Genomic DNA, 22,586 nt, shown 5'->3' on the forward strand with positions numbered 1-22,586 from the left:
GAGGGTAGAAGTTCTGCTCAGAAAATGCTGTTTTGAAATACGATGTTGGCATTTTGTCCATCATGGCTGTCTGGTTGCTTCAGTCTTACCAATTCAAGCATGTCCCCAGTTAATTAGTTTAGCAAAAATTGACAAATGGGTTCTGAATCCCCGCCAGAATCCTTTACAAGAGAAAGGCACCGGGCCTGTAATTCCAGTATGGCTACGTGTTTATTGATCCGTCTTTGGGTCTGTAAAAGCAGCGCCTACAGCCTGACCGGATAGTGTATTGGGGCTCACCGCTGCCTGTAGTGCTCTCAGGGCCGTCCCAGAGCCGATCTGAGAAGGGACTAGACTCCTAGCCGTCTGCATCACTGGAAACGTCCAGGTGTCAGATGAGGTGACGTCACAGTTCTGACATCACAGTAGAGCACGCAAACAGAGACAGACACAAAGCTTTAAAATTGATATATTCCTCCCGTGTGTCCTCTGTATATCGCACTATTATACAGCTCCTGTAGATGTGCGTTTGTGTCACAATGCTTTATAATCCAGGAGAGAGCTCTGTAGTTACAGAATAGAGTACCATATACCTTACAATTGAATTAAAAGAGCAGAGACAAAGTTGGATTCCATTTAATATTTTTATTCAATGTTTTCTGCAATATTTTATTTAAATATACATTATACAGACACTTTATTCATAGATAAAGTCACAAACTTGCATCTCTCATCGCTGAACTTGAAATTCGTCTCCCCAGTCAACCCGTGATGACCAGTTATATCATTAGTTCTCAAATCATACTACTACTAATAATAATATACAATAACTTCACTTTGACTAGTAAATCTGCATTGTCAGTTGCTGCTACACCTTTTAACAGAACAAAATGCCTGACTCTGAATGGTGTTTGAAAAATAAATATATAAAAAAAACAGAATCAGAGCTGTTTCTTCCCGCCGCGCCCCCCCACCCTCAACACACACATTAAAATCCTGAACGAATGAGCCGTACAAGAAGATGTGGACTTGACAGGATTTATTGTTCTGCAGAGATACAGGAAAACAAAAAGGGTACCAAAAGCTTCTGTAATGTACTAGCCACAATATGGGCAGCAATCCCCAAAAAATGATCATGAATTGAACAAAATAACTGTGTTGAGAAGAGTGGTCCAGTGTGTGTGTGTGTGTGTGTGTGTGTGTCTTTTGTGTTTAGGACAATGCATAATTCGCTCTTCTGTTATACATATATTTTTTGTTATCAATTTGGATTTGCTTACTTCTTCTACTTTGGTCTTTATGAAAACAACGATCTATTTAAAATGAGGGTCAAATGTCACAAGATGGTATTCAGCTTCGCGTTCTTCTCATTCTCACTCACTCACATGCTCAGACACACACGCAAACGCACACGACTAACATTTAAAACCAGGAGCCCCAGTGAAAGAGAAGCAATTTACACCTCTGGCCCCAGTCGTGTTTGCAAAGAAACAGCTCCGATTTCCCGACAAAACAAATCGCATTCGTCACTCAAGTCATCCTCGTGAAGTATAGTACAGCAGGTCAGATATGGATCTCAGTCAGGTCTTTGCTAGCAGCCTACAAAAAAGTAAAGTCAAATAAAAAATAAAAAATAATATTCTCCAATTCAAATGGAAAATATATTTATATATATTTATATAGTTTATATACACATCGCAGGGACTGATTCTCGAACTTGACTTTGAAATAAATAGATCACTACAATGGAAACCTAACAATTGTTTCGTTGCATTTCTCAATAAGGCAATCAAATATCAAGTAGCTACACATTATAAATACATTGCTGTTAACTTGTATTTTTCTTTTGGTGGTTTGATTTTTTTTTTATCGTCATTTTTTGTTAATTACAGCAACTAATTATAACTGGCCACTGCACATCGGAACAATAATAAACAACAATTTACAGGATTCGGTTCCCAATCCCCCGCCTTGATAAGAGAGAAAAACTAAATAATCCCCCCCAACACCCTCTCATTCTCTGATATTGTTATCCCCAGTATGTCACATTACACAGCTTGATACAAAACAAAACAACAAAATGAATATCCACATTAAAGTAACATATGATCGTGGAGGTGCTTTTAATATATACACGGGGGGGAATAATATAAATAAATCTCAACAGGAGGTTGGAAATGTATTTCTAGGGAATCCACACAAAAAAAAGGTTCCCCTTTCAAAAACTGGAACTCTGAGCTTTCTACGAGCCTGTTAAAATCACTCAACTTAGGTCCCGCCTTGAAGCTGGGCCAGCCAATCCAAACTAGACTAGAAGTGAGGAAGAACCAATCGCGTTCTCGCCGTCTCTCGATCTCGGCAGAGCGGCCTGCTGGGCGTGGCGCCGTGGTGTGAACGGCACAGGCGGGTTCCTTCGGACAACAGCTGCCCGGTAGTGTAGGTTTTCACATGTTTACACGCATGGTCTAATGTAGACGTTGACGATGAGCACAGGAAATGCACAAACGACACAGAATGAACGCCGGCACACGTCCGGCCGCGGCGCCGGAACGGACGAGGCCGGCGAAGGAGACTAGGAGACGTGGGCCGGGCCTTCCTTCCCCGAGAGAAGTGCGATAAACCCAGATGAGCACAGAGAAGCAAGAATACCTACAGGAGTCTCTCAATGTGCGAGAAGCAACAATTACACCACTGTCAAAGGCTGGACGATATCTTTAAGTAGCGCGACGTATGAGCCGTATCACTGGCAGGTCACCCAAGAATGACAGGGCCTGCCAGGGTATCTGTAAGACTAGTGTGACACAGAGCTTGAAGTGCAATTCAGAAGGATTGTTGTCAGTTTTATTGCGTTAAACTTCTCCAGATGCAGGCGGAGAAGATCGCTGTGTAGCCGAGTAGCCCCCCACACCCACCCGCCCCCAAAGCAAGAGATATTTTAGTCCCCGTCCACTGCTGTGAAGATGCGTCTTCAGTGGGAGTGTGTTGTTTCACGAGCGGCACCCACACCAACAACACAAACCAAAACACAACTGTTTTTACCTGATTGTGCATCTATTGTACAGTGTCCTCAGAAGGCCTGTCCACAGCTATTGTTGCATGACCCACAGGGTACACAATCAGCAGAGCCTGGGTACAATTGCGGTACGTGACTATTTAAAACAAACAGAAAAACAAACCATTTAGGAAACCTTTCTTTTGGCGGACGATACCGTTTTTTTCTGTCCTATTCCTTAAAATTGTAGTTACTCGCTAGAAAAGAACTGGCTGGTTAAAATAAAGAACAACAAATAAATATGATAATATTAACAAATTATAAAAAAAACGTAAAGCGAAAATCAAACGCCTCAGTAGATTAAAGGTGTTCCTGCATGGAGTCTCTCTTGGCGGTGAAAACACCACCACTTCACTACACAACTGCACAGCCAGAGCACAGGGGTCTGCAGCTGAATAGGACAAGTTGTGTGTGTGCGTGTCAGGGTTTTTAAAACAAACGAGCGCGTTTTAAAGTGCCACAGCTAATCGGCTCCCATCATCCCCATTACCCAGCAGCCCCCGTTTTCAACAATAACAGAGCATTTTCCATCATGGTAGATCTAAAACTCCCCTCAGCACGTCGCTTAGAGATGAAAAGTCAAATAAAATAAAAAAGATCCTCAAAAAATGAAAATAAATATAAAGGGAGGCTCTTGGCGAGGTTCTAAAAGTCGACTCCGTGGGACAAACCGAACACGGGATGAAAAATAAATAGACTGCAGTTCAGTGTAGCGTGCCCTACCTATTGTTTTATGTACATAAAAAAAAAATTCACAGTATAAAAAGACGACTGGAAAAGTGCATAAATAATAATAATAATAAAAACAATGATAAGGTTTTGTAACACATATGATCCACAAATAAAGTTCGGAGCAGTTTGAAATAATATAAAGCAAAATGCTGGGAGTTAATTTTAAACTTCCTTCCCCTCTCCATGCCAACCGAGTTAAAATGGCGGGGAAACTGGCCTGTCCTCGTGTACGAGGTGTTTTTCATGTATGAGTTTGAAGGAGGGCGTGGGGGGCAGGGGCTCGGAGGGGGGCATTGAGAAGTGGCAGGGTGCGTCTGTGGGGTGGCGTCTCTGCCGGTTTAGCCTTCTGGATGCGGATTCCAATCCCGCCAATCAAAGGGTCTTCCCAGCACGTTGGAAGTGTCGGAAAAGTACAGCTCCAGGGCCCCTCGTCTCCTCGGCGCTCGGGTCAGCTCCCATACAGTTTACTGTGGGGGGGAGAGAGAGAGGGATAAATTAGATCGGCTTGAAGAACACGGAAAATACAAGGAAGAAGGATTCAGAAGGGAAGGAGCCATTTTGCGTTCTTTGCTAGTTGTTTTTGTAGCAGGAACTCAAGTCCACAATTTATTATCTGGCTGTTAGTTCTCTTCAAGATTTAGTTGTTAGGATAATTCAGTGCCGATTAACTTTAACTTAACACTTGCTGGCAAAGTGTTGAATTTGCATGTAGAGGTATAGGCTGCTTTTAAGAAGAGTTTTTTGTGCCTTGGTTTATTCACGCTATCTTGATCAAGCTCTGTAAATATGAACCCATGTTCTAATTTGCATCTCCCGTATGATGCAAAGTGCCTTGTATTGCATCTTTGCTTGATTGTGAAATATATAGTAAATATGAGATGTATATATTGGAGGGCCCTAGGATTAGAAGAATCACATCCATCCATCCCCTCTCCCTGCTCAAACTGTGTTGTTCTCAGTTTAATTACCGATATTGAAACATCGGCTTATAGAAACGCACCTCCACCTGTGCTATAATATTCCCTGTAACCCCTAGTGATGCTACGTCCCCCTGTTCTGTACACCGTGCTCCCTCCGAATTGCTGGCGCTGCCCAGCCTCGGCAGATAATATAACCGGACAAGCATGCTTTACGGAAGAGGTTTGCAGCTCCGATGTGAAGAGACACACTCCGATGTTCAATCTAGAACATGAATATATAAACCTATTTCGATTAAAATAAAATAAGGAAACGGATCTCCAGCAGGACTGATGTGAGGTGATGGCTGGAGCTAGTCACGTGACCCTCGAGACATCTCTCGAGAACGACGGCCAGTCTGGACATGGCTAAAGCAGAGCTTATCCGTCCTCTGCAGTAAAGACACAGGTCCCCAAAGCCCCCCCTGTCTCCCTTGCAGGTGACTTAGTGGGAGTGAGAGAGTCGAACCCCCAACCTCCGGGCTAGGACCCTGATCGGGCAGCTGAGGGGGGGAATCCCCAAATTATACGGCCAGCTGTTGCCGAAGAGCCCAAAAGCAAAGCAAAGCAACAAGTACATAGAGCCCACAGAAGCAGAGGCAGCTGAGAAGCGGAGAGGCAGGAAAAAAAAAAAAACCAAAGCCCCTAAAAATGATGCTTAAGAGCGAAATAAAAATACACATCGATCGGAAGGCTTGGCAGTGAAAAATGGGGAGAACTGGGATGAAACTCTATTGAGTACAAGCCGTAGCTGAGCTAACTCAGGACAACAGCAAAGGTCAGGGTTCCCACAATCCCGTGTGGATTTGTGTATGTTTGTATTTCTGATCCCCTAGGGAATTTCAGTTAATCAACATCAACACCAAACTTTCCATTTCCTGCAGTTCAGTTTTAAACACACGGTCAGGTGGTTCAGTCTGAAATAGAACATGCTCAATCATCCTGTTACTAGGTTGTTGTATTTTTTTTTTATTACTATTTCCATGAATCTTCGAAGTGATTCCCCCCCCCCCCCCAGGCTTTGCAGGGCATGTGGGAGTCCTGTTTTGGGGGGAACGTGACCCCCTTCGTAGGGGAAGCCGACACTTACTGTTTTGCTCTCCCTGTCCGAGTGGGGCTGGGAGCCATAGTGCAGAGGGGAGTACACCCAGCTCCTGTCCTCGGGAGGCTGCTATGACAGGAGGAGACACCAGGGGGCGCCACAGAGACACAGGACACAGACAGAAACGGAAAGCGCCCCACAGAGAGAGAGAGACAGGAAAGAGAAAGAGACTGGTAAGAGAAAGGCTGGAAAAGAATGTAAAATGGAAAGAAATAGCATTATCTACTTTAGCATCTATTTTAGCATCTGACCCCTTTTACAGGACACTTCAAACTTCAGAGTTAATCCTAAGGAACCCGCGTGGCATCGGTGGCACAGACAGGCACATTGAGAGGGTATTTTTTCTGCCACACAACATGTTTGTGACTTATTCACCACACTGGATTCTTGAGGGTTAAGCTTAATGGGTTAAAAAAAGACTTTAAAACTCAGTCACAATGTAACGCAATCATTAAAATCTGAGCCTCAAATAATTAAGGGTAGATTTTATTCAAGGTAATCTCAATGTGTTTGTGCCAATGAGTGTAATTACTTGCCTAACGACATCATTGCTTCCTGCCCAGAAGACAAAAGCCTTTTTAACAAGACCCTACTTACAACAGTTATATCATGATGTATTTTTCCTGCACCGACAAATAAAATAGCTCAGGGAGTAAATCAACTACCAGTCTGTTGCTTCTTTTGTCTCACTGTCATAGTTTTTTAAACATGCTGAACTCAGTACCTTTTTTTATTTTTTATATCAAGATATATTTTCTTTGCAAGAGGAAAAACTGAATAGTATTTGGTGTTTTTTTCCGCAAAGAATATCAAAAGAGAAGAAAAGAAGGAAAAACTGCGAACAAACGAGGCAGGGCCCTACAAGTAAACAAACAATATACCTGAGGAAGAATTCAAAGGATACAAATCACTACCTGGCTCGTCTACCAATCCCTATGAAGTGTAGCTCGACCTCTCCTAACCTGGGAGTGTTCTTAGTGAATTAAAGCGGACAGGAGAACCGGGCCCGTTCCCTGATGCTGTTTTTTTTTTTTTTTTGTATATAAAATCAAACAATTCTTCAGGGCCAGGGACGATTAAACGATACGGCGCTGGTTCAAAGTACTTTACTTCGTCTTCTGCAAACATGTGTTCCTGTGAACCCCACCCTGTGGATCCTTCTCTTCTCCTCCAGGCCCAATAATCCCTGGCCTGGAACTGCATTCTTATCGAACGGGACCAGATGTGTCTTTTTCCCCCCCGTCGTTCTTTCCTTCCACTTCTTCAAAGTTCTCTCTACCTGGATTTCACAGCTGCCGGGAACAGCTGGCGTTAATCCGCTACTTTTCATACCTGAATCACATCCCAATGGGCACTAACCTCTGAGCTCTGATGGTTTGCCGGGAGGCGGCACGGCACAGTTACGGCGTGACTAAAGCTCTGCATTTAGAGTCTCTTATCGTTCAGCACACTGTTTCTTAGGAATTCTGCTATTATGATCATTATACGAAATTATAATTGGTCAAGTCTAAGCAGAAATTGTGACAGGACGAACAAGACACGACTACACATCAGAGCAAGAACATCTCGTGGATAGATGCAAGTTTTATAGTGCTATACATCATGACTACACCTTCGTTTGCTTCATCTGCTGTCGCCTGTGATGACTTCCTGTTTTGTTTAGTGTTTTTTTTTTTTTTTGTGGTTTTGGTTTTGGTTTGAAGTAATTCTTCACTGTAGTTCCTCTTAATCAACGATAATACCGAAGTGCAACAGTTCTGCTGAGAGAAACACTTGTGGGGGCTATCTGATGAAAGGGTAAATACATCATCGTCTGATTGGTTAGTGAAGTGGTGGCATAAGGGTGGCAGAGCTCATTTTCAGTTATCTTTGGGGGAAATAGACTACTACTGTGACAAAGGAACAGATCTGACTGGAAACAGCAGGCAATCGCTACACGTCCAAAGCTGGGGCTCAAGTTTAGATCCGGGGACTGAGAGTAAATGGCGTAACTATCGGCGTCGGCCGCGGGAGCCCTGAAGGCCGGCCCACAACTTACAGTGGAGCAGGTGCTGGCGTGCCGCTCGACCCGGCGAGGAACGGGGGAGTAGATCCAGTGCCTGCCGTCGGAGAACTGAGCCGACGGAGAGCGACAGATCGAGGCGGCATGGAGGACGGATGGATGCATGATGGATGAGTGAGAAAAAAAGAGTAGGTGGAAGGGGATGAGAAAATGACATGGAAAAGAAAGAACGAAACAAAAAACAAAAAAGACAGCGTGAACGGGGCAGGAAGGCAGAGCATGCACAGAAAAATGTTAAAAGAAGAACAAAAACACAAATGAAATGAAGCAAGCAATGAACAGATCAATTAAAAGTTAAATACCCCGCCCCCCCACCCCCAGAGGAAGAGTCAACTGAAACCAGAAGACCAAAATAAGGGATGGAGTAAGAGGAATGAATAAATCAAACTGAAATGGCAGACTTGTGCTCCAAAGTATATTCATGAACACACACACACTCCTGTAAGACTGTTAGCAAGACTGTTATTCCACACACACGAGTCTGATTACACTAAGCACGTAACAAGGCCCGTCAAAGCTTTTCTTTCCTGGGAACACAAGCCAGATTGCCTTACTGTTGTGAAACAGACCAGATTTCAGACAAAAGACAGTCTCTGTATAGACTTTACCTCAGAGCAGCTGAGCTCAAACACACAGGACCGCAGGAATGACGGCAGACCGGGTCACAGACATCCACTGCATCTCTTTATTGTTTCAAGTTCAAGAAGACATGGGGAGAACCACAATGAGACTACGCCACTGCAAGCCTCTGGATGGTTTTGGACCCCATTTCTTTCCGTCCCCCCTGTGCCTAACCGAAAACGCCGGCTTCCGAAGCAGAGGCCGTGCTGATGGCACACGAAACCAAAACCCAACGTGGCTTTTTCTCGCATTTCTGCATTTTTGCAAAACGCAGACAGTCTCTCCTAAACCACGGAGACGGCAGTTTGGAACAGGTGTTTGACTTCTTTATTTTGAACACAAAGAGACATGCAAAGAAAACACCCCCCTCTTGTACACACAGCACACACACACACACACACACACAATCGCACGCCAGCGATGAGGGGAGCAAGGCCATGCCATGAGAGCAACGTGGTACAGCATGCGCTCTGCTCGTCACCTACAGCTTCACCGGCTGCCGAGGAGCACAGGGCACTGGACTCAAGTCTTAATCCAGCTGTTTCTGTTCCAGCACTGTGTTACTCGACTGCATGCAGATGTTTACGGACACAGGTTTGTATTTATGGACAAATTCACTCAATCGTAGCTGGATACATTTCCGTATGCTGGTATACATTGAGGATAAAATCAAATGGAGATTAAATGCGTTTCAGTCGGGCAGCTGGGCAACAGAGCAGCTTGGGCAACTATGGTGAAGTTCAGAGAATCAAAAGGAGTTTCGGGAGAGTTTTATTCCCAATCGGCATCCATAAATGCACAAGGAGAAGAAAAATAAAAGGCGTGAACAAATGCAAACACACAAACAGCACATGGCCACTCACGCGGGGGTCGGGGGGGGGGTGGGGCTCTCACAGATCCACCAAGTCGTCCTGACTGTGAGCCTGCAGGACAGCAAAGCCAGTCAGACTCGGTCAGCCGGGGACACCAACACACCGGCCACAGTGCGTTGCTGTGGGAAGCCTATTTCCTACAGCTGCCCCCCCGACAGTCGCTCACTAGACCCGCACTGCGGACGCCGGCAGCACCAGAACAAAACTAGAATAATGACCGTCCATCCTCCTATAATGACACACTCTGGAAACAGAATAAGTACGGGGCTGCGTGAGGAAGATTATAATATCCATGTTGCTGTCCTTGCTGTTCCCCTCAACCCTGCCTGAACAATTGGAAAAGGACAGGAATGAATCAGATGGCCTGATTTAACTGTAAAAAAAACAACAACAACTCTATTATTTAAAACCCTGTGGATTCAAGACACTTGTCCTGTGAAGGCTGTATTTCCAATTATTTACATTGAGAGGTGCATGCAGCTTGCCTTCAGATCTCTCTATCAGATAATCCTGTACTGAAAAGCCGGGCAGTTACTAATCGCCGCAGTGCTGCGTGCCGTTGTGTTAAGTGCCCTTGAAACGCGTCTCTAACCTGGCTGGAGAGCTGGTTTTGTCACTGAGTTAGGGCCCCCTGGGGAAAAGCAATTCTCCAGCTCCGCCAGCTTAGTTTTATGAGCATCTTAAAAGCATAAATACAAATCGGGCTTTTATTCTCCTGCAGGTGGTGAATATGTTAATGCCTCCATAGCTCGGCTCCGAGAACAGGACTACAAACAAACAAACAAAAAACAACAAACGTGGGATCCTTCTGGAAAAATCTTCTCCATTCCTGAACGTTTTAGGAGCCTGTCCAGCCACGAAGTTGAGGTCAGAGTTTGATTTTGAATATCGCATTACAGTTCAGAACAATAAATGGAAGGAGGCGGGGCTTACGAAACAGAGGTCTGAGATTGGCACGTCCTCCTCTTCCTCCACAGAGGCGTGACTGGTGGACTCGGACAGCTGGCTGGCGGCGTCGGGCTCCACCACCACCTTCGGACTGGGTGGCACTGAGGACGACACTTCAGGAAGCTCACTGAGCACAGACAGACAGAGTGAGAAGGGGGTTAAACACTGACTGACAGTGATGTCACAGCATCCCACCCTGACATCATGAGCTTAAAAACAGCAACAGAAAACTTCTTATCCTATGGAAGGCACACAATGCCATAGCAGGCACAGTATATGAGATGATCATACTATAAAAACAATGTGGTTTAACCCAGAGAGATGCTCTTTCTTAGGGACAGAGACCAGCAATGACAAAATCCCTTTCTGCCACCAGTTCAAAGACGTCTCTTTTCTAATCTGGTCTATTTTGACTTTGATTGTGGGACCGGCTGGTGGCAGCCCATATTTATCACAAGGCCGTGAATGAGTCACTAAGTTGACGACGTGGTGAGGTCACCCATCAGGGAGGAAACGCACTTGCCGATTTTTGATACCCAGTTTTTGACGCCTCCTACCCTTTCCTATCCCCTCACCCCAAACCTCACCGTGACCGGCTTCTGTTCTGTTCTGCACATTTTCCCCATCAGAAGCTCTGCCCAGCTTCTCACAGACTCTTAACCTAATTTCGCTGCTGCTCCAAATACTGCCGTCTTAGCCGTGGACAGGAGTTCACACCACAATCCTGGGAATTAGAGCCGGAGCTTACAGTGCCATGGGGGAGATGCAAAGCCTTATCAAAATGGCCGGGGAGATAATGCCGCTGAGCTCATCAGTTGTGTGCTGAACTAGTCTTGTGATGCCCTGGAGAACCCAGAGAAAGCTGGCGAAGAAGCATCCTGGACCGAGTGAAATGGTAAGAGGCTTGGAAAGGCAGTACGCTAGTTTCTGGGGGTCTCGGTCAGAGCGCTTTGAGATCTACTTGAGCTGAGTGTGTGAGAACATCAGAAAAGTTATAAATGAGGAGGAGACGTGGTCTGGGTACCTGCTCTCGGGGGAGGGCTGGGGGGCCATGGTGGGCTCACTGTCATGGCGCTTCACCTCCACTTCCACCGTAATGGTCTGCAGGTCTTCATCATGAGACCTGCACCCACAGACAGACTCAGAGTCAGGGATAGAGCAGAACACAAAAAAACAAATCCCCACACTGTGCCCCATCTCTACCAAAGCTCCCAACACTTTGTGATTCTGTCTCACCTTCCTTCGTGTCCGGACGACTGGGTGTGCCTCCTGAAGAGAGAACAAAAAACCACAGGTCAGGAGACTACACCAAACTCTACATGAAACCCACCCCTCGCAAGTGAAAGCCCTGGTTTGGGTTCCACTGTCCCCGAGCTCTTAATTGGTTAACAAGAATAATTATTAATTTATACTATGATGATTTAAACAGAATGGACTGGATTGTGGCCCTCAATGACTGGATCGGAATACCTGTAGCGCGGGTGCTCAGAGGTGTCGGAGGGGGAACGCTCAGGGATGGACAGGGAAGTGGAGGAGAGCGTTGTTGCTATAGAGGCCGTCGTCGCTTCTTCAAAGGACGGAGGAGTGCAAGGCAGGAGGTCTGGTCGTCCTGCAGGAGGCACCAAAGAGAGAGAACACTTCAGTACTGCTACACATCCACCTCTAACCTTAACCTGAAGAATAAGACCGGGGTTCCTAACTTTCATCCCCACCTACGTTAGTTGTCTGACCCACTCCTGGCTCTTGCAGGGTGGACAGGCCATTCCATTTTTCTCTTTAGACTAGAGTAACACTTTCCTAGTCTGAGGCTTGTCGAGTGCCACCAGGGGCCTAGTCGCTCTTGGCTGACCGGGGCAGAAAGAGTGAGGTTACCCTCATCCTCCAGGGTGGGGAAGCTCCTGGCGCCCCGCAGGTCGTAGATGTTCTCGTCTCTCTCGGAGGGCAGCTGGCAGGCAGAGAAGGCCGCGCCAGGGCCGGTGTACTTGGGCACCATGAGGGCTACCCGTCCCTTCTTGGAGGGCGAAGACTTCAAGGCTGGATCGAAACGGGAGAGAATTGCGCAGGGTCAGTCAAACGATTGCTGTTGGTGCGCCTGGTCCAGAGCTAATCCAGAATCCTCTGCCCCCTTTGAAAACTGTGCCGTTACTCACAGGAGTTCTTTCTGAAGACCGTGCTGCTCATGAATTTGAAGAACCGGTCTGCGTAGAAGCTAGGCCTGTGCACCGACACCGTGTCCTGAAAGACAAGAACGGGAGCCCGGGGTAAAGACCACACCAGTACCCCAATCCCCATCACTGCAAGCAACCGAGTTCCCCTTTTCACAACCACGGTCGAACAACTTTTTGCAAGGCCGAGGGCATTTCCTGGGTGTACCTCTACTTCTCCCCAGCAGAGGGCACTTCCAAGCTGCCCAGACTAATCTATGGCACAGGCAACGCCACACCAGGAAGTCCCCCCGGCAGACAACACAGCATTCAATTCAAAATAGAATCGACACATTCCTTTTCTTGCACATGCATCAGTGAGCCCAAATGTCAAATCAGTATTCGATCACATAATAACAAAGACAAATGACTGTCCTCTGCCAGACTCGAATGCTGAGTTTACAATAAGTATGTATTGTACGGCACAGTTAGTCGTGGTGTCAACGCACAGGGCTCGTACAATGATGCTAAAGACCGGAACGTCCCGCCGCCCTCCACCCAAGAGGAATACCGCAGCTGTATAGACTCAAATGAAGACAGTTACAGTGCTGTCAAAAAAATATCTCATCCCTCCTGCAGATTTATTTCACAGCACTCAGTTCTATCACAAACCGATAGCTAATATTGTTCTCTTTATAATTATAGTGACCCTTTACAGTGATTTGAAATGGTTTTACTGCATTCTTAAGGAGCCCAAGTGAGCAATACATTAGCGCTTTGGTCAGACATTGCTCGCTTCATAATGGACGCCAGACGACCACTGTGGACAAGCGCAGACACATCACAGACACATCGCTGATGCCTCTGTCACTCCTGCGGAGCTGCGCTGTCCTGCCCTGGACTGACTCACAGAGACGGCACAGGGCGAGGATTCAAAGCAGAAACCAGGCCGCCCAGCTTCATCAATAAATGCATGAGATGGAAAGAATACGTGGTGCAGAAAGCCTGGGTGTACACAGTATACGGAGCGAAAGTAGACTTTGGGTGAGACGGATGATGCCCTGTCTGCGATCGGCCATAAATAATTCAATCATGTGCAGCAACAGGATTCCAAATTTCCCGGCCCATCGAGGCTACTAGATTGTAACAATCTGGCTTCCTCTTCCAGTGCGGTATTCATCTCAGATTTATAATTCCCGAGGGTGGTAGTCCCCTACAGAACAGATTATTGAATGAGGCTAAGATTAGGCACCTGCACCCCAAAGCAGAAATCCAAAGTCATATGTAGTCCAAAATGCATGAGGAAAAAAATAAAATAATAATAGACCACATAATTCGGCAAAAACTCATATGCTCAAAAACAGACAATGGGAAAAATCCTACTCACGCCATCGTGAACCAGAGCCTTCCAGGTGTGCTCCAATTTCTTGATAAGCCTGTAAATTTAAAAGAGAATTACATAAGCCAAGCAGGAAACACTATTCAATCCCCACAGCACGAAGCCCGATATATCGTGCGATTGTTTTTTAATCCACTTCCCCTGCAAATACCAAGTAACTGTGCATGCAACTAGAATTGCAGTTTTATAGAATACGATTCCATACATACAAAAAAAGGAACAGTAACAGAATACAGGAGGAAGCGAGTAACGGACAGCCTACCTGTAAGACTGGAGGATGTCTATGATTCCTATGTAGAGTAGGAGACGTTCCCCTTTCCCACTGACTGCTGGGATACCTCCCATCCTGCAGGGAGAACAAGAGAAACGCATTACAGGAATCACGCCGACCCCAACGTCACCTGCCTCTCTGGAAGACACTGGTCAGAACTGGTTGGATGTGGTCATCTCTGCAAAGCTAAGTCCAAGGAAGTTGACACAATAAACTAGGGTGTTGAGGCACAAATATCAAATGTACACCATGGGAGAATAACGGGAAATAAATTGTCAAAACTGCGAATAAGAATATAAAGTTTACAAAGGAGAGGAGGCCATTTGACCCATCATGCTCGTTTGGTGTCCATTAAGTCATCCAAGGATTTAATGTTCCCAAATTTTCAGCTTCAAACACATTGCTGGGGAGTTTGTTCCAGATTGTGACAACGGGATAAGACTTGTTAGAACTATTTTCTCCAATAGACGGTGCTCAGTTCTAAGACGGTACTGCACAACTCAATGGTGTCGAATTCTGTGGTTTCCATATTCCATTATGAAATGTCCCAAGAGACCCAGATGGCCGGAAGAGCTGGAAGAGACAGATCGCACAGTTGTACGGCCAGCTGTGTGCGTGAGAGAGAGTGAGAGTGAGACATGGGTGTACGGGAGCACAGGCACGTGAGGGTGGCAGTGGCTCTTACGTGTCATCGGTGTCGATGGACTCCCCACAGGCCGCACCGCCCTGGATGGACTCCATGGCAGTGGAGTAGAGGGCCTTCTGAGCCACCGGCCTCTTCTCGTCACTGGAGCCCTGAGAGCCTTCGGTCTGGCGCTCCCGCTCCGCCTGGTCCAGATTGTGGACACCAAGCAGGAGGCTGTAGTCCATGATTTTGAAGCTCTCCAGCACCTGCGCAAACAAGAACCGCCTGATGTTGTTGTTGTTGTTGGTTCTCAAAGATGTCAAACTTTGTAAATAAGACAATTTTAAAGAAACTGAATATGCCGAAAATGACACCGCAAATTCAGAATCGGCCTGCTCACCAGACAGTCTCTCTGGAGGGTCTTGACCAGGGCGTTGTAGGTGTCAATGTCTAGCATCAGGCCATCCTGCAGGTCCTGCATGAAGTCCAGGTCCTTGAAGGTGGGGCTGGACTTCTCGCGCTCCTTCTTGGAGGCGCGCCGTTTGTACGTGGAACCCTTGAGGTCGTATTTGAGATGCATGCGCACGACGCGGGGCAGCACGTTGTTCATCACCACCATGCGGATATTCTTGCCCCCCGACTGGATGCAGTAGAGGCCGTAGAATTTCGGCAGCAGGGTGCGGGGGTTCTGGTTGAGGTTCTGAGAGAGAGAGAGAGAGAGAGAGAGAGAGAGCGCTTAGGTCAGAGTGTAACACCAAAGCTAATGTGGGCTGCGATCCCACAAGTCATATGTGTGTTTCTCTAGCATCCTCATTTGATCTGGTCAGGAGACGGGGAGGCACAACCGCCAACAAAATGCTTTCGGTGCATGAGGGAAGAAAACTGTCATGTAATACAGAGAGCAGCAGCAGCTTCCCTCGAGATTCTATATAGGTCTCTCCGCCTATGATACATCAAGATCCAAAGAAAGTAATGTAGCAACTGACTTTTATTCAGGAAGCGATGAGTTTAATCTGTATTGTAAAGTGTACAACCTGTCAACCAGGGCTGACTGATGGAACCAAAAATACAGATTTAATAATCCCCTGGATGACGTGTTGATACAAGACAATAAAATCCCATGTTTAATAAGATTATATGGTCACTAGCTGTTTTATTAAAAAAAGCTAGACTTAAATATTTTTCCTCGATCATGCTCTCTCATTTTTCACCAGTGCAGGGCCAGGCGGGTGAGCTCTCAGTAATTCAGCACACACATCGTTTATTAACACAAACTATTAATAGCCACTCTTCCACACTGTTAGTTTCAGGACGCACTGCTGATGAGTGGATGCAGGTCACACCCAGGCAGGTCACCTCTGCAATTGGTGGGGATCAGTGCCGACCACACCGGACTCCCTCGTCAATCTGTGTCCCCATTGGCTGAGGGGGCGGGCGCACCGTGAATGCGCGCAAAATCGCCACCCCGGGCCTACTAGCTAAAAAATAAAATAAAATAAAATAAACCAACAAACCCTCGAGGGGGAGAGAGGCCGGGCGATTGAGAGGGAGAGAGCCGTTGATGCACAGTGCGCGTCAGGATAAGATTGTGCAGTCCTGACCTCGAAACCCTCGAAAGAGCAGGATTACCATCTGTTCTCAGTGGTACAACGTTTACAACATGTAAAACAACACAGAAAAACAGCAACACGAGAATGTGACAACAGTCGGCGTTCTGATATGGTCGCCCCAAGGACAGTTGGGATGGAAATAGTCAGGCAAATTAGCATGGTAATGTGGCTGTTTAACCATGCGTCCCCTGTGCTGACATTAAGCATTCGCCAGCATTAAACCCTGCTTCACAAGCTCCCAGCTCTCCGCCACGCTATCCCAACCATGCCTGCCTGCGCCCGGCTGGGTTTCAGCCAGTTTGAGGCAGTTCGCATACATCTCGGTAACAAGGAGCAGAGCGCGGCTGTTGGGATCAACCAAAACAAGCAAGCAATAACAATGTTTCCATCGGGGTGTATTTGTATTAAGGACAAATGGGGATTGAGGAGAAATACAAAACCAGCACATCAAAACAAGAGTAACAAATCTGCTATCCCTTCAGGTCTCTCTGTTCGCTATACATCTACCCTAGTTTCCATGTTTACACAATAATAATCTTGACGTTTATAAAAATAAATAAAAAATCCACCATACTGGAAGAAGATGAACTAATCTGATGGGTTGACGAGGAATCTGACCAAACCTGATTAAGCAAAGGAATTTGACTGGACTATGAGGAAACCCTATAAAACAAATAAATCACCCACAACAGAATTATTAGTGCATTCAGGTAATGGCCACAGAATGCTGGAGACGACTGACAGCCTCTCTTGCACAGGGGCCAATGGGAGGCCCCGGGGCCAGGCAGGAGACTCACCATGTAGTAGCCTGGCAGCAGCTTCTGTAAGAACTCGGCCTCCTTGTGCATGACGGTCTTGATTATGAACTCATCGTCCCGGGTGACATAGAAGAGAGAGCCGCTGGCCCCGGGGTTGGACAGCTCTATCAGGGGCTCGTTACACAGGGAGTACTGCGAGGAGAGAGAGAGAGAGAGCGAGAGAGACCTTATTTTTGAGAGCTTCTCGTGTATCTCTTTTATGAAAGGGGGAGGACAAAAATAAAAATTCTGCACTGTAAAACCACACTGCTACTAAAACTGGCGATCTACCCAGCCATCTGCTCTGTGGTTGTGCCGCAGAGGAGCTGAGAATGTAATCGCACCAAGCACATGTTCTCCTTTGTCGAACGGGACTCGAGTAACACGTGTGTGTGTGTGTGTGTGTGTGTGTGTGTGTGTGTGTGTGTGTGTGGACTCTTTGATGAACATAGATGTGCAGAGAATCGAATGCTGTGGAACACAGGAAGCGGGTTCTCTCAGATTGAGTGGCAACGATCAAATGCGGACCCCCGCTGCAGGTCCCAATGGTCCTGCACAGCCTGAAGGCCCATTGAGTCACTTTTGATATCTGTAACAACAAAACTTATCACGGCTGTCAACTATGACTAATCGGACTGAGTTACTGGCTTGGGTGGGTGACCAATCAGTTTATGATATGACAGGCCACACCGTGTAGCCCTATCCCCACACGGGCCGGTGGACTCTCAATCCGGCCTGTAGCAGTGCCGACCGATTCACATAGCCCTGCCATGCTCAACATGAGACAAGCCTAAGCACAAACTGGAGCAGACACTAACCCATCAGGATTCTGGCAGCTCGGCCTTGTGGATCCTGCTGGGACTGGGCCAGACACTGGTGCAAAAGGCTGGTCACAGAAGTGAGATCATTTCCACCACTTTGTTTTAGGGAAGGGGTGCCCAGTTTAATAGGGTTTAAGCCTGTGTTTCAGTCCACATATTTCTCTCTCTCTGTCTTAAATGTCAGATTTGCCTTTTCTTCCTCTCTCGATGGGCCTGCCTGCGAGAAGATGAAGAGGTCTCTCGAGCCGAGGTAATGGCTGGTGTCCGAGGAAACGCACAGGGCCGCATCACAATGACCAGGGACCGCAGCCACTTTCAGCCCTGAGCTTAAATAGGAAAGTCTTAATCTCCATCTGGAGCACGCACGGCGGGGGCGTGAAAGCATCAAGGCTTAGAGCTACTGAATCTCTGTCTCCACCGTCCGCCAAGAGCCGGGCTGAAACAGCTACCGCACGGCGCTGCGCAGAGCTGCGACTCGAGGACGTGTCAACTCAGGAGTGTGTGAAACCAACGAGGTATATAAATAACCTCCCGCGCCTGTGCTGCTGTGAAAATGCAGCCACGTTCACGTCAGATGCTCTTTGTTCTCTTGCTGTGTGGTGATGCTTTTTACAGTCGAGCGGGTTGCTGAGAAAAAGTTTGTGTGAGAGAAGGTGAGCGTGTGTGTGAGTGTGTGTGGGAGAGAGAGCGAGTGTGAGTGTGTGCATGCGTGTGTGTGTGTGTATCTGTTTTTCTTTTTATACAAGCTTAGGAGCAAACACACACACAGCGCCACACGTATTTCAAGGACAATCCTGTTTATTTGCGCCAGGATCCAGAGATAAGTGCACAGACTACCCTCGCACTGAACTACCCAGGATCCCCCTTTCTGTCGATAGCATGCAATCAGGCAGCAGTAATAAGACCCATAATGACACTCTGTCACTTCAATGCATACATGATCTGCCAACCCTCTCATTTAGAAGCGTTACCGATATCACATTTAAATCCAGCCGGCCTGGCCCAGCTCCCCGACGCAGTGGGATTCCCGTGTGAGGTCTGAGTAATTGCACAAGGCTGGGGGGAGTCAGTGAGGGAGCAGGACTGCAAAGAACAAGACCTGGGTACCATATTTACACACATACACCCTCTCCTTCTTCAGCTTGGTCTTTATGTAGGAGTTATAGAAGTGTAGGAACATTATAATTTCCCCAAGGCACCCCGTCATCTCATACTGGCTGTCCAAATCCCAAATAACAAACATACACAAACTAATACCAGATCTTCCTGCACAGAACAGACAATTATGATATTTACGGTGCCGCGTCCCCTCCCTGCAGGGGGCAGTAGTGAGGGCACAGCGACAGAAGCATGCCAGCCGGCGGGGCCTTACCAGGTAGTCGTCGGGTCGGATGCCGAACAGCTCCCGGAAGTAGCGGAAGGCAACGGGTGCGTAGGTCTTGAAGCGGAAGTCGGGGAAGTGGTGCGCCGGGGTGAGGTTGCTTCCTTCGCTGGGGGGGTGGGGGAGAGAGAGACAGAGAGGCTGTAACCCGGCTCGTGTCATCGGGGATGGTTTGTAGGGGCGGGGGACGGAGGCGCTCGTTACCTGGGGAAGAAGATGCTCTCGACCACGTAGAAGTCCTGCATGAGCACGTCCCTCTCGGGCTTGGAGCTCAGGTTGCCCACGGTGTAGCCGATGCCCAGCTGGATGGCTCCCTTCAGGGCCGAGGACGTGGTCTACGTGAGGGAACGAGAGAGTGGTTCTGTTATTCAAAAGGTGCCACAGTGCAATGCCAATCTACTGGATCTGGCTTCACTCTAGACTGACCGATGGGAGCTGGCGTGTGGGACAGCCACCAAGCGCTTACCTTCTTGTAGGTGGTCTCCCCAGAAGCGTCCACTCCCCTGTGGCCGATCTTCTTCCCAGGCCCTGAGCCCGGCTGCCCGGAGGAAGAGGGCATCTGGGAGGAGGAGGAGAGCAGGGTTACCCTAGTGCCGGGTCACGAAGACCAGTTATCCACACATTTATTACAAATAACCCAGGATTGTTGCACGTCAAAGCCCATCCCCCTACACCCCCACTAGCAGGATTTAAAATCGCACTGCAGGATTTTGCCACAGCTCATCAACTCCTGATGCTAATGGGGAAACAAATGCATACTGCAGCTCTTCTAGCACAAACAAGAACATGGTAGAGGGACAAAAACAGAGATACTGTGAAATGTGTTAAAACAGATAAGGACTCTTACTAAAAGTGACAACAAAAACACAGAGGTCTTTAAAGACTTATAAACCCAGGCCTTACAGCTTAGTATGATTAAAGTCAAATACGTGTTGTTCAGCAGCAAGCTATTTCTGCTCTAGTTCACAGACAGTATCTGGCAGGGTGGAGGGTCGGCAGAGGACAGACTGAGATCGCACTTACCTCTGTGATGAACGCCTTTTTTGCAGCAGCTTCTGAAAGACAAGAAAAGAAGACATGTTTTTGACTACCATGTTTGAAAGCTGTAGTCACCTGAGAATCAATACAAAAATGCTTTTTAACTTTAAAGACATGGTCAGTTAATAAAAGATTAAGAAAACTGGTTATGACAATTTTAAGTCCCTTTGAAATCGGCGTTGCGGAGAACACTGACAGAATCGCGGAATTCAGGGGGAAAACGGAATCCGGAATCAGGTGCTCGAACACATCATAACAGGTCAGGTTAAACTAAAAACACAGTGTTTGTATAACAAGAGGGTTCAAGAAACACACATCATGGCAACGTATGAAAAAACACCTTTCAGCCACCGTACAACAAACTGAATGAACGTCGGAAAAAAGTACACAAAAACACATTCTCGTTATCCCAGTTGTTAAACGGAAAAATCTGAAATCTGGAAAAATACATCCGAAAATTCAATATAATAAAACTGATTTAATAGGGCCCTACAATATTTATATAAAAGTATTTTGTTAGGTAGTTTTGCACTCAGGAGGAATTAAAAAATGCAGCCCTTAAGCAGCAAAACTGTGCAGTAGCACTTACATTCATTCATTTATTTATAAGATTTAATTAGTTTTTAGCAGGAAGTGTTCTGGATTTTTTTTTTTTCCCACTGCCTCAAGTGGATTTTTAGCAACTTTTTTTTTTTTTTTTTTTTTTTTTTTTTTTTTTATATAAATCAACACTAAAATAAAAGAATCATGCACCACAATGTGTGCATTCGTGGATTTGACACAGAGCCAATGAATTTCATGTCTGAAGAGCTGGTGTGAATGAAAGAGCGCTGTTGTGGCCACCTCAGCCTATGCGGTCGGGATGGAGGAAGTCGGGGCCAGACAAAGGTCAAAGCGGAAGCGCGAGGGAGCTCTTTGGGGTAGAAAGTTTGTTGTTTTCACATTAACAGCTTCCTACCATAGAAAAAGTGAACAAATCACTTCCCCTCGTTTTTGTCCTGCCTCTTCCTCACCTCGACTTTAAATAGGGCCACCGGGATGTTAATTGTTTGATGGAACGGCTACCAGAGGTCATGACAATCAACATGCTCCTCTGCCGACCTGAAAATAGCCCTGTGATTGCAGAGCGGTGTGATCCCCCGAACCTCTGGACCTCCTCAGTGTACCAAGGGAAGCCCACACAGTTTGAACAGTGAATTGGATATGAAGGATGACCCTCCACGCCCGTAAGAACGTGCCATCAGTTATTTTGAGTGATGAACAGCCGTTTTACTGAATAAACTAGCCGTAGTAAACCCGTTGCCAGCTCTGAAAGCATGTCTATAGGCAGCTACTGGGTTTTTCCTGAGTAAGACCCAAAACCGGATCTCAGATCTATTGTGCGTTTCTTCCTCCGCCCAGCCTGGTACCCTGGCAGGCGTCTCGTGGGTGCCCGTGTGACTCAGGGAGTGAAAACCCTTCCCCCACCCTCCCGCCCCTGCACAGTTCCCAACAGCCTGCCAACACTGCGAGCTGCGCAAAATGTGAAAATTAAATCCTCATAAAGGTGAGAAGGAGAGAAGAAAAAAAAAAAAAGCAACACCCCAGCACTCCAACACTGGAGCACAGCTTTTCATGTCCCACTAATGAGCAACCGCTAAAGACTCTCTGATAACCCCCATCACTCGGCACCATGTTTCTGCCAGCTCTGATAGCTGCTTATATCTGAGTTTTTATTATTATTATTTTTTTTTTCCCCCATCAAGATCAGCAGAGATTTCTTCCAACTTTCCTTTTTTTTTATATAAATGGATAAATAAATGAATATCACCGTCAATACTTGCTACACTACAAGACTGGAAATCCCTCAGCAGCATGAATGATTCCAAGATGAATTAGGAAAGGGAGTTCAGAGAGAGTTCATGCATTTGCCTGGCACACCAGCGCACGGCACATTTATTAGCATCACATGTTCGGCTTCATCCACCTCTGTTCCCTTACTGTTACTGAAGCTGTCACAATCGATCAAGTCATTTTAGAGCAAAATCAAGAAAGGCGAAAAACAACGAAGCCCAAGTCTATACTCTCTATATACATCTCTTTACACCAATAAGTACAGGTCTAAACCAAAATAAACACTAGCCACCATTTTGAGGATTTGCTATTTTAAAATCGGCAATAATGAAAGTAGACTACA

At 46.6% G+C, this 22,586-nt stretch overlaps 1 protein-coding gene across 3 annotated transcripts in view; it reads right to left on the reverse strand.

Moving 5' to 3' along the window:
* Nucleotides 1-604: 604 nt before the first annotated feature.
* pip5k1ca (phosphatidylinositol-4-phosphate 5-kinase, type I, gamma a) overlaps nt 605-22,586 on the reverse strand; it is a 45,912-nt gene continuing 23,930 nt past the window's right edge. The window contains exons 2-18 of one of the 3 annotated variants that reach the window (XM_066695140.1): nt 20,396-20,424; nt 19,839-19,931; nt 19,577-19,707; nt 19,364-19,481; nt 17,171-17,323; nt 15,164-15,463; nt 14,824-15,029; nt 14,130-14,213; nt 13,856-13,904; nt 12,475-12,559; nt 12,197-12,358; nt 11,795-11,933; nt 11,561-11,593; nt 11,349-11,447; nt 10,310-10,451; nt 5,810-5,887; nt 605-4,230 (exon numbers count right to left, since the gene is read on the reverse strand). In XM_066695140.1, the coding sequence (XP_066551237.1) occupies nt 4,228-4,230; nt 5,810-5,887; nt 10,310-10,451; nt 11,349-11,447; nt 11,561-11,593; nt 11,795-11,933; nt 12,197-12,358; nt 12,475-12,559; nt 13,856-13,904; nt 14,130-14,213; nt 14,824-15,029; nt 15,164-15,463; nt 17,171-17,323; nt 19,364-19,481; nt 19,577-19,707; nt 19,839-19,931; nt 20,396-20,424 (1,904 nt within the window). In that variant the 3' untranslated portion in view covers nt 605-4,227. Of the gene's footprint in view, nt 4,231-5,809; nt 5,888-10,309; nt 10,452-11,348; nt 11,448-11,560; nt 11,594-11,794; nt 11,934-12,196; nt 12,359-12,474; nt 12,560-13,855; nt 13,905-14,129; nt 14,214-14,823; nt 15,030-15,163; nt 15,464-17,170; nt 17,324-19,363; nt 19,482-19,576; nt 19,708-19,838; nt 19,932-20,395; nt 20,428-22,586 lie in introns of all 3 variants that reach the window. The other 2 variants (XM_066695139.1, XM_066695141.1) reach the window with 2 other exon arrangements.

This window comes from Amia ocellicauda, chromosome 22, assembly GCF_036373705.1.
Source record: "Amia ocellicauda isolate fAmiCal2 chromosome 22, fAmiCal2.hap1, whole genome shotgun sequence".
NCBI lineage: Eukaryota > Metazoa > Chordata > Actinopteri > Amiiformes > Amiidae > Amia > Amia ocellicauda.